We start from the raw sequence: 15,795 nt of genomic DNA on the forward strand, positions 1-15,795 counted from the left end.
AGATCAAATTCTGTAAGTCATAGCATATTCCTATTCCCCTCTACCACTAAGAATGGAGAGTAAAAGGTTTTGTGGTTGTGATTGCTGGCTGTGATGCAGCTTTTATAGTAGTAGAACAAGTGCTCTGCTTGGATCTGAGGCAGATTTTCTTAAACAAAGTTCAATTTGACCTATAGATAATGACAACCAGCTATCTACTGATAAAGTATAGAAAATACGGTCAATGAATTTTCTTCATCTGACCCTGTAAAAGTTTATGTAAATGTCAAATCTGTATTTGCTGAGAAACTAAGCAGATCCCATTGTGCAGTGAAGGTCAGGATGATAAGTTTTGTCAAATAGCCTTCACTAGGAGAGCCATGAACGCGTTTGGCTAGGAGGAATGATGCTAGTTTTATAAAGTAAAAGCTATTCAAATGAAGTCCACCACCCTCTATTAGGACCTGAACCTATAGAAGTTGAGAGGTTCCTGAGTTCTAGGTCTGTACTTATGATAAATGAAAGGTCAGCCTTTATTTTCAGAAGGGCTCTGCCAATTCTTTTAGGCTGGTAAATTAATAGGCTGTATTCCTCTTGGCTTTATGCTCTGACTTCCATTGTACTCTTGAAGTTTTTAGAATAGTGTTAAGACAAAAGACCACCTTCCTCTCTCCTGTTTTGGATGTATGCAACCTTTGACAGTCCTGAACTCATGAAATGTAATGCTTCATCAGCTCATGCAAACCTACAGTCAGCCATAAATCAATATTTTATTTTTTCTGATTTATCCCCTCCGCTTTCCCTTTGCATCCCTTTGAGAAGTGCCATGAACTGATACTAAGACTGGTTGATTAACCATATATTTGAATGCATGATGATGCAAATGTTATGGTGAATCAGACGCCTATTTCAATATCGTAAAATAGAAAACAGATCTTGAGTTTCTCTGCTGCCAAGAATTGCACTATTTTGAATCACTGATTGCTGGAATGTTCTTAGATTTTTTTTTCCCCCATCATTCGTACTTTTGCTTAGCCTTATTGCTGTTTCTGTTTTTGAGGATGCTGAAATAGTTGAATTCAGCTCACAGCTATTTCAGCCAATACCAACAGTGTCTGTTCAACAGCAACCACTGAAGTGGGAAAAATGCCAGCATACAGACAAAGCTTCCAAACGAGGCCTATTGAAGGTCTGATCCATATCCCCCTCTGAAGGCATTGTGAATGCCCTTAGGGTTTTGCATTCCAATAATAGGTTTCCGTAAGAGAGTTCAGTTCAACAGTACTTTCTAACACATGGCCTGTCATTAATTTGCCCATTGGCATTCCTGGTAATAACCTTAATTATTCTGAATTCCTTTATAGTCTCATGGTTTTACAACAACACTGCTGTGATTTAACATTAATAACAGACCCTTCCTAGGAAGGAGTATCAATTTCTTGCTTAGGTAATGTTATAATTAGCAACATCTTGCTGTGACAATTGCTGCTATAAAAGAAGTACCATTTATAGATGGTATTACATATGCAGTGTGTACTGCATGCACATCCAACCGTTCAGATATATGCTAAGTGCCTGGGACGGCAACAGTGAAAGATATACATGCGTAAGAACATTTGAAAATGCTTTAGATGTAATGTAAAATATTTTTTGTGCATTCAAGGCTGTAAATGAAATAGCAGGAGCCTTGGAAGAAGGAATTAACTTACGGTTATGTCTATCTTATCAGCTTCCAGTACTTTTATATTATATTTTGGTCTCGTCTATACTATTATGTATTGTCAGCCAACAAACTATAATTTCATGCTTGAGTGGACTGATAAAAGCCTAGTCTTCTGCTTCTTTCTGTGTTCACGCTGGCTATGCTGTAATAATAAAGTGAGAAGGGGAAGGAAAAATAGAATTAAAAATTGTCACAAGGAATAATAATCAATATCCATCAGTAAAATCTACTGTAGTAGATACTATGGTAGCTTGAGCAGCAGTTTGTCCCGGTCAATATACTGGGATTCCATTCAGTATACTAAGCTTTGGTGCAACTGCTTCAAGTTCTGTACTTTGACTTGATAGAAACTGTAATAGACAGCTATATAGGCAGAAGGAAGCTGCAGAACTGCAAAGTGTTTTTTTAAAGGAGGAATTCTTCTACTTGTAAATTGTGTCTGTGCTAGAATATTTGACTACAGCTATTAACATAGTACTTCTTCATAAAGTTTGCCTGTAAAGGAAATCCTCTGAACTTTGCCCTATCTTATTATTGTATTTGCTGAATTTCTTTTATGCTAAAGCCTAAATCTTGATGCTGTCAAGATTTAACATGCTACAAATGCCTACAGTGGCTTAATGCAGCTGAAAAAAAAACATTAACAGAAAAATGAAAGTGGTTCTGCAGGTTGGATTGTCTGACTGGGGCCTTGGTTGTATGAAGTGCTATGTGCTTGTGGTGGTACTTGAAAGTCTGCTGAACAGCTTCTGTACTTGGTAATTCTGGAAGGAATGGCTCGAGTGCCTCAGCTCTTGGGAATGGGCAAAGTCTGCTTAGGCTGGGGCACAGACTGCTCACCAACAGACACAAAGCAGACTGGTGCCCGAGGACAAGGGGATTCTTTAATTTCAGCTGCTAGAACAGGAAATTGGTCATACCCAGTCAAAAACCTTCAGACGTCATCTCTGTGTCTAAAGGACTGGTTAAGTGACATAACAAAGCAAGACAAACCAACAGAAAGCTTTGGCAGAACACCAGACAGGAGCTTTAACTCCTTTCCTGTCCCCTCTGCTCCAATATGAAAGGCACATTAACAGCCAGTGCCGAGCACCCTGCAAAAGGCAGACTCCAGAATCTTCACTTCCACTTAGACTTTTTGTCAATTTTCTGACATACTTGGTGAGTTGCTAGTCTCTGTGCAGTTGATGAGCCTTGGAAACCTTTCAGAACCATTCAAAAAAAATGACATTTTGGCTTTTACAATAAGCTTTAGAGCTGTTTTATACTGGAAAGATTAAAATGTCATATTTTGTTTATGAATAATTTGCTTTTAAAATTTTGAACTTCTTGTGGAAGATTGTACTTTTTAGCTATTATAGATTTTCACGTATTTTAATATATTTTTACATGAAAGAAAGCAGTATAGTTGCACAAAGACTCATACATTTATATTGGGGCTGTTAGGCTCTGTGAAACATTCTTTTTATTCACTTGTGATCGTTGTTATCAGAAATTGAGAGCAGCCCTTGAACTGAAAAACAAAAGGTATGCTATGTCAAATGAGCTAAGATATTACATATAAAAGCAGATGATTCTACACTGAGTTGTTTTGAATAAGCCGAAGCCCAGATTCTGCCTTAGAAACCATGAAAAACTCCTTCAAAAATCAATGACCATTTGACACAAAGTACAGAAAATAGAACCTAGCCCTGCATGTCTCTGAAGGAGGGAACAAGGATTCAATAACAGCTCACAAAATGTTTTCTTGGATATAGCGGATCTCTTTTCACACAAAAGCATTTCTCCTTGTCTCAAATCACAGTAGCAATGACATGCTTGCCTTTTTCACTCATACCGTGCCTGCACTGTTTAATCATTATTTTGAACATTGATTTTTTGAAATCCCATTCCCCTATGTTTCTCTACTCCTTCCTTTATAGGCAAGAACAATGTAAAGTATGAAGGCCTTAAAGAAAGTTTTAACAATGGTTCTGCTACCACTGAAGTAAAGAGAAAATAAATTCACAACAGTTTGCTTCCAGAATTATTTAGTTTGTATATTATTTTGTACTGCTCGAAGGGATAAAGTTAAAATACTGAAAAGAATTTCATCCCATCTTTCTATTGTCTTCCTTTGTAATTTTGAAATTCATACTTATTTTTTGCTATATTTTTCAACTCTAAACATATAAATAGGTCTTTCCATGATGTATGAGTTTCAGTGTCAGGATGAAAAACCTAAATAGTAAAAATTTGAAACTTCAGCTCCTTACTTCTGATCCCTTTGATTATACTTTGTGGAACCAAAATTCCTGCAGCTCGCCTCTTCCTCCAGGATCATGGTGGAAAAGGGTGAGTTAAAGGATTCATGTTGTGCAATAAAAACATCAGGAAACTATCACAAATAGTCTTTATGTATGTCTTTTGCAATGGGAAGGTGAAAAAGAGCATGCATCAAATACTGTAAAAGAACCACAATATTTTTTAAAATCTCTTTCTATATCACGTTTGTTTGTAGTTGGCAGTTAAATTATGTTCAGTAATAGAAGCATAGAATCATAGAATCACCAAGGTTGGAAAAGACCTCGAGATCATCCAGTCCAACTGCCCACCCATTACCAATAGTTCTCACTAAACCATGTCCCTCAACACAACATCCAAACGTTCCTTGAACACTTCCACCACCTCCCTGGGCAGCCCATTCAGCACCTGACTACTCTCTTAGAAAAGTAGTATTTCCTAAGGTCCAGGCTGAATCTCCCCTGGTGCAACTTGAGGCCATTTCCTCTAGTCCTATCACTAGTTACACGAGAGAAGAGGCCAACCCCCAGCTCATGACAACACCCTTCGAGTAGTTTTGGGAAGCGATAAGGTCTCCCTGAACTTTCATGTAAAAATACTTGGGCAGGAAAGAGAGAAGAACAGGGAGTTCTCATGGATCAGATGCTTACAAATCCTCTTTTTAAATAAGTTCTGAACTAAGTTCAGGTAGTTATTGCTACTAATAAAATGTCCTTTGGTTTCCTGTCCTTCTCAAGTCTGTAGCATTTGAGAAAGCTTTATGATTAGTAAGCTGCTCTTGTGTCATTGTTGTGTTATGATGTCCACTAAAATCCCTCAGCTGGGGTTTGTGTTTTATTCTCAGATTTTTTTACGATCTGCTTGTAAAATCTGCAAAACACTTTCCTGTGCTTGATTAGCATCTCTCTGCTATGAACCCTACCTTTTCTGATAGCCAATTCTACATTACTGTTTCTGTGAGCTACCTGAATGTGCTTGCACTGAATTTTTTATGCTTCTTTGATTGGTAATGAGACTGAAGTCTCAGAGGGGGTTGTCTGGTTGTCTTTTCTCAGTTTGGAAGCTGTCCAGCAAAATAAATTCCTGGTCCAAAGCTAGGCCACTGAGTGTCATTTTACTGTTACTACCACAGTGATAAAAGGATCAAACCAGAGTAGCAGTAATTAAAAAGTTTTAATTCTACAGCAGGTAAAAGAAAATGGTATGCATATGCCTGCTTACAGACTCTTGCCTTTTCTTTCCAAAATGTCTGTCTCTAATATGACAGTGGTAAGTTATCCCTTAAGAAAAATTCATTTGAAAGTCCTAAAATTCTGAATTTTAATTTGATTGGTAGTTCACCTTGGAATGGAATTTTGCCTTTGGTAGTTTTTCCATTTTCTCACAAGCATGGAAAAGCACTTATCTTGCTTCATAGGCAGCCATTGTGGCTGTTTTATCTGTGTACAAAGGACAGCAGAAATAAAAAGTTAGGTGCCCTGATAAGTTAAGGAGGAGAAACTTTTGAAGTCTACAAATAACACTATTTCTTTTGGCTGATTGATTTCAGGTGAGTGTAAAGGACACAAACAACCTTTTTCTTTAACTGAACGGTACACATCTGAATGACGGATAGCTGCAGTTCAAGTAGAAACATTTTTGGCAGCTGTTACATGGAGAATTGCCTCACTCAGAACCAGACTCCTGTTTCTATTCAGTGTAACCAAATGTTAGTTCCTCAAAGTCAAAAGAAATCTGAAAAGAAGAAACCTCCCCTTGTACTACTCTGTTTGTGACAGTGTGCACGAGGGTATCAAAAAGCAAATCTCTGAGGAAGCCAGTCAGCTGTGTTCCTACACAGGCTTGGTAGCTCAGCGCAAGGGATGTAGTAGACGTGTCACTGCAACACCTGCAGTACACCTCTGCCAATTGATTCCTGCCTGACTTCTTATCAGCCCTCATGTCTGCCAGAAATAAGCAGCAGCAGAGCTCTGCTCATTTGGTCTTGGATGACCACAGCACAAAATTCCATCTTACCCCATTGCCAGAAAAGAACAGACTTGGCTGTAGGTGGGACCAAGGCTTAACTTTTGCAGTTTAATACTTCTTATTTGAAACCTAAGAGCATGTGAAGCCATCCTCTGTTCCTTTCCTTCTTACTTTCCTTTACTGTACTCTTGCACATATTTTCCTTTTATAAAGTAAGAAATTTCTTCTCAGGACAAGCTAGAGTGTGATGAGTAAGATCACATAATTATCCTGCAACATGATATGAGCTTCTCCTTACGAAGAAGGTGAGCATTTGTGGAAGGAAAAGTCTTAGCAGAGCATTATGTTCCCTTTTTCATCTTCAGTTTCAGTTATTTCTGCATTTTATTGCATTATTATGTATGTCAGTTTAGCAGTCTCAAATTCTTTCTCCTCAATGCAAGTGCTCCACAAGAAGGGGGAGAGCAGTGCAGACACTTTCCTGACTGATACTACAGAACAATCAGTGAGAGCAACAATGACCTCATGTGAGGAAGTCAGGATTTCATGAATACGTGAGGAGAAGGAAGTTTTGTGTAATAACATATCAAACCAAAAATAGCAGAATAAGTTTAGTCCAAAGTAGTTGGAGAAGCAGATAAAGGCTGTTTACAGGACACTCTTAGACTCATTTTTCCTTCATTTTAAGGAGGAGGTTATGAAAGGAATAAAGGCCTTTGTAGAGAAGAAAGAATTCTAACTCTAGACAAGTAGAGATTAGGCAGCCAAAAACAGCAGTGTTTATAAGCAAGTAAAGAGGTAGAAGACTGAGAAGAGCTAAAGCAGATTGCTGCCAGTTGGGAGTAAAGTTACAATTTCATTGTGGGATGCATCTGGGATGGGAAATCTTTGCTCACCACCTATTTGAGCTCTGCCTTTATGTACTCAGGTCTTGTCCCTGCAAGATGAAATTCCCACTGACTTACTAGCTAAACTTGGCTACATCTGCCTTGAAAAAACAACAACAAAAACAATACAAAGGTATGTGTATTGTGCTGTTTATTTCCTAAAAACAAATTCATGAAGTATTTTGTGTTGCTTTCCTCACATCTCCACTTACCCATAGGAGTATATCACAGCTTCAAATGATAACTCACTCTGAGTTGTAAAAACAAGGAAGCTGAAGTAAATTCAGTGGAATTATCCCAATGTCGGATACCAAGTATTTTGTTTTGCATTTTACTTGTTTAAATAATTGAGATGAAATTCCAAGAGCATATGTTGGCGTGCTTACTTAAGATGGTTTAAGTGATCTCTTCATTTTTCTTAATCCAGTGTAAAAATTTCCCAGCCTAGATTTTAGAGAACGGTATGTTTTTCTTAGGTGTTGATACCTGAATCAAAGATACTTGCTTAAACAATCCTTATTGAATCCAGCTGGCTCTGGATAAGGCTTCTACTGTTTTATTCGTAATATAAAATTTGATTCTCAAAAGTCTTTTTTTTTTTTTTTTGTATAATTTTACTCTAGTCTGGCACATTGTCCCCATCTAAATTGACTGGAATAAGTGAAAATCATTCAGAATGACAACAAAAAACAGCACCACTTTTTGGCTTCTTCAGTGACATTTCCTCCCTTTTGCTTTTTGGCCAAAAAATAAACAGGCATAAGAGATGTTACTGCCAGAAAAGTCAGCAGATTTGTGTTAATGTCTAAGAGGAAATTCCTAACTATAGAAATGTCACAATCATGTATACTTTCAAACTATATTTCCAGATAGATGGTTATTTTTCACTATCTTATCTTTGGAAACCATATAATAATCCTCCATGCAATTTTTTACTGGACACAAACATGGTGCTACATGACAATTTCTTCTTTTAAATTTAGCAGCACAGCTTTGTAACATTGGAGAAAAACAAACCTAGAAAGTGTGTGTGGATAATTTGTCTCCACAAAAAGTGTTATCTCAAAAAATGCCATACTGATGAGATGCTCAGTGCTGTGAGTCACAGGATTATTGGGCTGAACCATTATTGTGTACAGATATACATTTTCACTATTTGTAAAATTCAAGGTGTTTTATTTGTAATGGAAATACATTTTAGGATAAAGGCATGGTTGTAATATTTGAACATCTGAATTTTGAAGAAAGATTATGACTTAAAGAGGTTCTTTTTATGACTCATTAAAAAAAATCACACTGCTATAATTTTCTTGAAATGCAAAAGAGTTAGAAACTAGAATTTGTAGAAAAAAGCATTACAAACCCAGATTCAAAATCACTTTCTAGATCAAATGCCAAAAGTGAAGATTTAAGATCTCTGCCATACAGATAACCTTTGGGAAGACAGTAGTAAAGAAGACCATCATTTTCACTTCTGCTGAATTCTACAGTCTTTTCACTTTGCAGGCCCTGTTGTCCAACTACTTCATATCGATTTCTCTCTTTCACTTCCTCCTCTGTCCCTTGATTTGTAGTTCTACCCTTGTTGTCTCTTTCATTCTTTTTTTCTAACTCATACCTTTGTCGAGTTCTTGCCTTTTGCTTTCTTATTTCTTTTTCAGAGCACAGTTACTTTTTTCCTTCTCCTTCCCCCCCATTCATCTATCTCTTCCAACCTACAGCTTTTAAGATAAATCACAACCACAGGCTATTCTTTCAGAAAAAAACAGAGGCCTGGGTGGTATTAAAGCCAGTTATTCTGGTATCCAGCATTAATGTTTAAGCATGTTTCCTGCTTTATACTGTATTTACCTACTACTTATAAGTATTCATAAGTAATTATTCTAAGAAAATATTCTAATACTATTTGGCCCCTTAAAACTGCTTTGATAGATGAATTAGGTAAATACATTCATTTATAACCATATATATACTGTTTGTTGGTTTTCTTTTTTCCCTGTCAAAAGGCTCTTGAAAGATAACTTCACTAGAATTTTTCTTAGGAAGCTGAAATATTTCATCTTAGTTCATTGCAGATCATATCAGAAAAACATGCATATAACTGGAATGTTAATTTCTACTCACTAGTGCAGGATAAAGGAATAATCAGTATAAATGCTACTGAATAATGCAGACTACAAGTGAAGCTTTGCCCATTTAGCTCCTTAGTTACTGTGCGTGGAAATTATCAGGACTTCTAGTGTATTCATTTTATTTTCTGTTAATAGCTAAGGCATGATTATTACTCTGGGATCTCACTGACATACACAAAGCCTTTCCAGAGTGAATTTGAAATGCATTAAACCAGAATGGTTGCTTTTACCATCTCTTTGCACAGGTGTTAGTGACAGCAAGAGTCACTAATGCTGATGTAAAGAGTAAAAGAGCAAGGGTGTGAAGAGAATTTGCTCCACCTTTGCTTTAGGCAAATGTAGATATGAGTGTTGCATCAGTATGAATGTGGAAGGATGTAAAAAGGCTCGGAAGTCCAGGAAATATGAACTTGAGCTTCCTGGTAATCCTGCTGTAGGGCACAGCTTTGCATCTCAGCTGGTTTTCACAAGCAGCCTCACCACTGCACTCCTCTACTTTTCTAGAACTTCTTTGAACTTTCAATATTTCTTCTCCTTACAAAAGTATAATTGATTTCAACATCTTTAGTTTTTGTTTCTGAAAGTATATCCAGTTTTGGGTATTCTGAAAGTGCCAGTTGTAATGAAACTATCACCTGCAGCTTAGAACAGAAAAGGATACCTGTGATCAAATACATACCAAACTCTGAACAGCCATGCACTCTCTGCTTTGGTTGTATTTTTATCCCAGCTACATGCACTCTGCAAATAAACAAATCAAAAAGTGAAATGCATTTTTATGACAAAAAAACATGAAGTTCCAATATTAAAAATACATGTCAAACCAGTAACAGTTTACTGCACTTTTTTTCCCCTTTTAATCTGAAAAGCCTCTGTTACAGGAATGTCATCTCTGCAAATTGGTTCATGAGAATTTGGCTCATACAACACATTTCTCATTATACTGTATACTTAATGGAGGAATGCAGCATTTAGTTTTATTAATGATTCCAATTTTATTATGCGGCTGAGAACACTATATTCTAAGATCAGTAAAATGACATTTTGATCTAATTGCCATTGTGGGATTACTTCAGTTTACTCCTACAAGCTCGGATGCTGTTAGTGTACAGCTAACCAAATGTCATTTTCGAAGGGACTGTGGTATTCTAATAACCATGACATTGCCTTCTGTGCTGCTCTCCAAGAGTGAGAGGAACACAGAAATATTGGAAAAGTAAGGGCAGTCATAAGCACCAAAATGCACTGACTCAAAATACTGCTTTTCATGCTGTAAGCTAATTCTGGGATACTCTGCACAGGTAGACGGGCTGTCATTTTACTGAGAATCATAATTTGGAATAATATACTTGTGAGAGTCTTCTGTGCAAAAATAGCTAGTTTGGTCTTGCTCTGGGCATCACATTAATACCAGTGGCATGATGGAATTAGGAATGGGACTGTCAGTCCTCTAAAGGATATTTTCTTATTTTCTTGTTTCTGTTTGTAGGAAATTAGATTTCTTTGTAATAGCAATGCTTTTCTTTGTGCAGTTTTAAAACAATTTATCTAATTATTTTTCTTCTAACCTAACACATTAAAAAATATTTTCCCATAATACTTAAACATGCATATAAATGGACTGATGATTATAATATTAGTGTTCTGATCCTTAAAATTGTAGGATCCAGTTCCAAGCCATCATGGACTCGGGAACTTTGGTCACAAAGGAGATGGAGAGAAATTTCTGCAGCAGATCTTGAGGCCTCTTCATTCTGGCTGAGTAGGGGGGAGTCTAGAGGCTTACTCTTCACACGTTTGCTGGCTTTTAAATATCTTATTCTTGAGTGGGTTCAGTCCTTCTTGTACAATCCCCTGAAGCTCTAATTAATGGCTCTAAGAGTTGGCAGGTGGCTCACAGCTCACCTGGCTGAGAGATTAAGTGGCAACAGAAGACAGTGGCACTTGATGTTACTTATACGAGTTCTTCGTGAGGTTTATGAATATGCACTGTGCAGGATTCAGACTGAACTATGATATGAGCTAGTAATACTTATGAAAAGCCAAAATGTATTCTAGTTTAATGTCATTTCAAGTAAAACAACTTGTTTCACTGTGAAGAGTTGCAACACAGAAAATGTAAAGTAGGGAAATGAAATAAAAATATTAAAATGTTATATAAATAGAAAAATTATAATAGATAAATATTAGAAATAAAAGGAAAGCAAAAAGACAACAAAGGGAAAAAAAAAAGAAAAGAAAAAGATGAGAAAAAGAAGAGAAAATTTAACTAAATAACCTGAAATTGATCGAATAACTCTGATAGATACTGAGTTAAAGAAAGAGGGCTACAGAGAATGCGATAGAGATCTGTAATAATAAAAGATCGAGATATCAAATACAAAAAACTCAGAGAAATGAAAATAGAAGACCGCAGGGTAGAAGAAATCAGTGCAGCAAAGCTATTTTCCAAAGTAAAATTTATACTATAAGGATTACTGCCGTGGATGTGTCAGAGCGTGAAATGTGTTACATTTATTTACACCTCCTGAATTGCGTTCCTGAGTTTTGTCAACAGAGATAGGTGTTGATTCACAGGGCACAGCTGGGCACTTGACATGTTATTGTTATTCATAAACAATTATTTTCATTTTTATTAAAAGAAGGAGGAAACCAGAAGCCCAGGGTTTCTGGAGAAATCAAGTCTTCACAAACCATGTGCATTCGGTCAATTTTGTACCACTCAGTTCAGCATTCTGTTATGTTTGAGAGCTCATGACTGCTGCAAAGGAGAATGGTTCTGAAATTAAATGGTTTTGAAGTTCACGCAAGAATAGATAAAGGTTAACAACACAAATAAAGTTATGCATCCTGTATTCGGACAGAATTTGGGCAGAGGCATTGCAAGAATTACCACCAAGTCACTAAAGAGCATGATATTTGTAACCTGTGCCTTCAGCATCAGAATATATCAGTATCACAGCTTGGTGCAACAGGGTGCTGTACCAGCCATTTGTTAGGGACTCAGATGTAAAACTAAAGATATGATCAGATATGAATCAACTTTTTCTATTATTTTCAGAGAAACTTTAGGATGTTTAGGCATGTGAATTCCATTGAGCTCAGTGAAAGCTGAGACCCCAAATGACTTCTGATATATGCAAGTGGGTAAAGTTTAGATGTTCAGTCTAATAATATTTTTAATGTATTTCCATGTGGATAGACTCTCTCATTCATTTCTTGCCCTAACTTATTATCTACATTTTTCTAATTGTTGGGTAATTTCAGTTGCAGTTGGGCAGTTTGAAGGAATGCTTGGGATGGTATTACCCAGAAACAGGAACACAATATTTGGCACTTTTTTTTATCTATTGTTTTTGTTTTTGCTGTGAGAATTTGCCAACTCTCATGCTGATTTTCCTTACTCCTCTTAGCATGCTAAAGGACACCTTACCTCTACGGGTACTGACTCTTACAGAGTTATAGTTGCAGACAATGCTGCATCTGAAAGAATTCTATACAGGGGTGACAAAATAGGGAAGGTAGCAGACGACCTTCAGCGGCTTTTTAAATGAGCTCCTTTAGTTTAACGTTTTTATGTTCAAAATACAGATAGACTTCTATGTTAAAAATATTTTCAGAAACCTGACCTGCTGGGACAGAACACTGCAGCTTTCTCTTTTTATTCCAGGAAATGGAAAGTTGTTCTGAAATGTTGCATTTTCCAAAAAGTCTCATCTGGAAGGTGATTAATAGCTGGATTTATGAAGGCTACATTTCTACTATTCTGCTTATCAGAATTCTCAGGATATCTTCTCACCTCTTTATAATTTTCTTCAAAGTTCTCTAACACGTTTAGTTACAAAATATTCATGAAATACATCTTCTTTTCTGTACCTTGTACTATAGAGACAATTTGCAGTTCCTTCTCTTCACTTATAATTTGCTGGTTTAAAAATTTTCCAGCGATAGTGCTTTGTCAAATATTCTCCTTCTTGAGTGGTTCAGATTTATTCAGCACATACATACCTGGTTTGCAGCTTCTGCTTTCATATCTTCATCTGGATCTACACCAACTCTGTTTAAAAAAAAAAAAAAAAAAAGATATGGTAATGTGGTAATGGTCAGATGTATATTTGAGAGCTTTGAGAGAAGAAACATTTTTCTTGTGCCTTACATTTCCTACCAAGTGAGAAAAGCAGAAAAAAACTGACAAAACATTAGGATCACTTTTCAGATCAGGACAGTTCTTAACAGGTTTATATGAACATGAAACAGTGAGGTTAAATCTTCACCATATCTTGTAAATGAGAGTTAAGTCACCTGAGGAGGAACTAGAGTTTAAGAGCTAAATGGAGGAGAAGACTGCAAGACTATGAAGTTTCTTGACTATGCATGGCTTGTAGCATTTGGAAAGTGCTTTGCTTTGCAAACAAACCACAAGGGAGCAAAGGAGATTGCAGAGGGTGATAAGGAAGATGATGAGAATGTGAGTGGCTTCACTAATATGAATAGGAAAAAAAAACTGTATGAGAAAAATGATATGGAAGAAATGACGTATTTTGAGTATGGCTGATGCTGAGAGTGGAAGAGAAATTGCAATTGAAAGGTGTTTTGAGCTGAATGATGATTGAAAGCTTCTGATGATGTTCACACCAAGAAAGGAAAGAGAGCAGCAAGGGATGACTAATAACAAGCCTTCATATCACAGGAATCTGAAATCTAAAGCCAGCAGCCAACAGCCCCTGAGTGCCTCACAAGCTGCCACACAGTATTGGGGCCACTCAACTAATACAGAATTTACTGATACAAAGAAAATGTATTCTTACACCAGTTGTTCATCTGAAGCCACTGTACTGTTTTTCTAATGGTCCTACTCCTTGAGTGTATTTTTGCTTTCAGAAATGTAAATTTTAAAATCATATTTAATATTAACAATTACATACTCAGCATTCTTTTCTGTAAATATTACGCATACACTCTTCAGTTAGAGACAAGGACAGGAACTACATCCACAGTAGACACTTTTTGTTTGTAAATACTGGATGCAAGAGTGAAAAAAGATTTGTTTCTGTCACAGCTTTTGAGTTTCAATGAATCTGAGCGTTTTAATCTTTTTTTTTTTTTTTTAATAATGAAACTCAACAAGGAAACAGACTGCATAGCTATTTATTTTGCTTCTTCATGTCCTGTTCCTTGAATTGCTAGAAAAGTCTTCTGACAGTACTAACCTATTCATTAGTTTGAAGTAAAGCAATCTAGCTATTTTCCATTCCAGTAATGGAAACATTTACAGGGGAAAAGAAAAAGGAACATACGTGAAGGTTTAACCATCAGTCTGACACTGACCTTGTTACTGTCACATACGGAACTGTGGTGTCTTTATGCTCAACATTGTAAAACTCAACAGTGTGAGACAGTCCTGTGCTGCAGTGGAGGGCTGAACTGCAGCAGGGTATGGAAATTGCTACAGCAGGGAAACAGTGGTGCAGGTGGAGGTGTGATCATCCCAGGCTCATAAAGCGGGTCAGAATTAGAGAATCCAAGTCTCCTAAATCCAATTGTATACCCTGTTTTTTAGACTGTGCTTACTTACTGGATGTGTTCACTGACAATGTCACTTGGCTGACACAGAAAAACACTGGAAAAGCAATAGTTATGGGACAGCATAGTTCTAGAAATAATATAAAAGAAATAATACAGAGAATTCAAAGCGTTTATGCATGATAGGTATAGCTGAAAGACTCCAGCACAAAGTTCCCCATGCTCTGTTCTTAATGAGCTTGACTTGACCTCAAAGAATCAGTCTCCTGGGACAGAAGTAATTTAGCCTTCATGCAGTTCCGAGTTTACTGGAGTTGAGAAACTGCCAGTTCTGACTGATTGTGTGTACTGGAGTTGCGATGCGTTTATTACAGAATGAGCTAAGACAACAGAAAACATTTCACCCGAGACTAAAAGAACACTAAGAGAGAATGTAAAAAAGAGTGGACAGTGGGATCAGCGGGAACCAGTTTCTGGCTGCTGGACTGACTGTCTCAGAAATATAACTGTTAACTAATCAGGAACAATAGATATCCACTAGCACAGAAAAAATCCAGGCTCGAAGAGTTATGCAGGTATTTCTTTCCTGTGGTATGCTACCTTTTCTCTGTATGAATATGTATTACGTTGAGTCCTTATGGCTACAGAATTAGCTAGCACTTCCGCCTTGATTGTCCTGTAGATAGTAGATTATGATAATACAGCACAAATGAAGATATTCACATGAAACCTCTTCTTGTGAAGGAGAATCTCACTATTGGAAATTAGTGTGGATAGATTATCTTATCAACTGATGCAAAGTTACTTGAGAAAAAAAGCAAAAAAAAAAAAAAAAGGTCATTCTTTGCATTTTATTGTCAAGTTTCTTAAAGGATTAAAATAAAAAATAGATTGTAAAAATGTGAACATTAGTGATTCCATTAAGTGTGCACTAAGCAGATTCAGTTCAGTCAGTTCTGAAGCTGAGTATTTCCTACCCAAACATAGGCTTGGAAGCCTCACATTAGGCATCTACCATTGAAAATCACAGTCTGCAGCAATTAATTTGATGAACTTGATGTGAACTAGAATGCTATTTTTAAATGGCAGATATTGAAAACAAAACCTAGCAAATTACACAAGACAGTCAAGACAACTGAAATTAAGCTGTTACATGCTTCAGGTTTCTATCCTTGACCTCTGCAGGGCTGCAACATCTAGAATTTGCAAACTTCATAATCAATTACAGTGAAGACCTCTAAGAAATATTCTACTGTTAACGTTGGGATAAGTGTCACTTTTAGCATCCTCAATTTTCCAT

General features: G+C 36.7%; 1 protein-coding gene across 1 annotated transcript in view; it reads right to left on the reverse strand.

Moving 5' to 3' along the window:
- The window catches only part of SLC9A9 (solute carrier family 9 member A9), a 172,627-nt gene that overhangs the window by 38,872 nt on the left and 117,960 nt on the right, over window positions 1-15,795 (reverse strand). Inside the window, 2 exon segments of the mRNA XM_031596281.2 lie at window positions 9,634-9,713; window positions 12,981-13,029. Coding sequence (XP_031452141.2) covers window positions 9,634-9,713; window positions 12,981-13,029 — 129 coding nt within the window.

The sequence above is a fragment of the Phasianus colchicus genome, chromosome 10 (genome assembly GCF_987193195.1).
Source record: "Phasianus colchicus chromosome 10, bPhaCol1.hap1.1, whole genome shotgun sequence".
NCBI lineage: Eukaryota > Metazoa > Chordata > Aves > Galliformes > Phasianidae > Phasianus > Phasianus colchicus.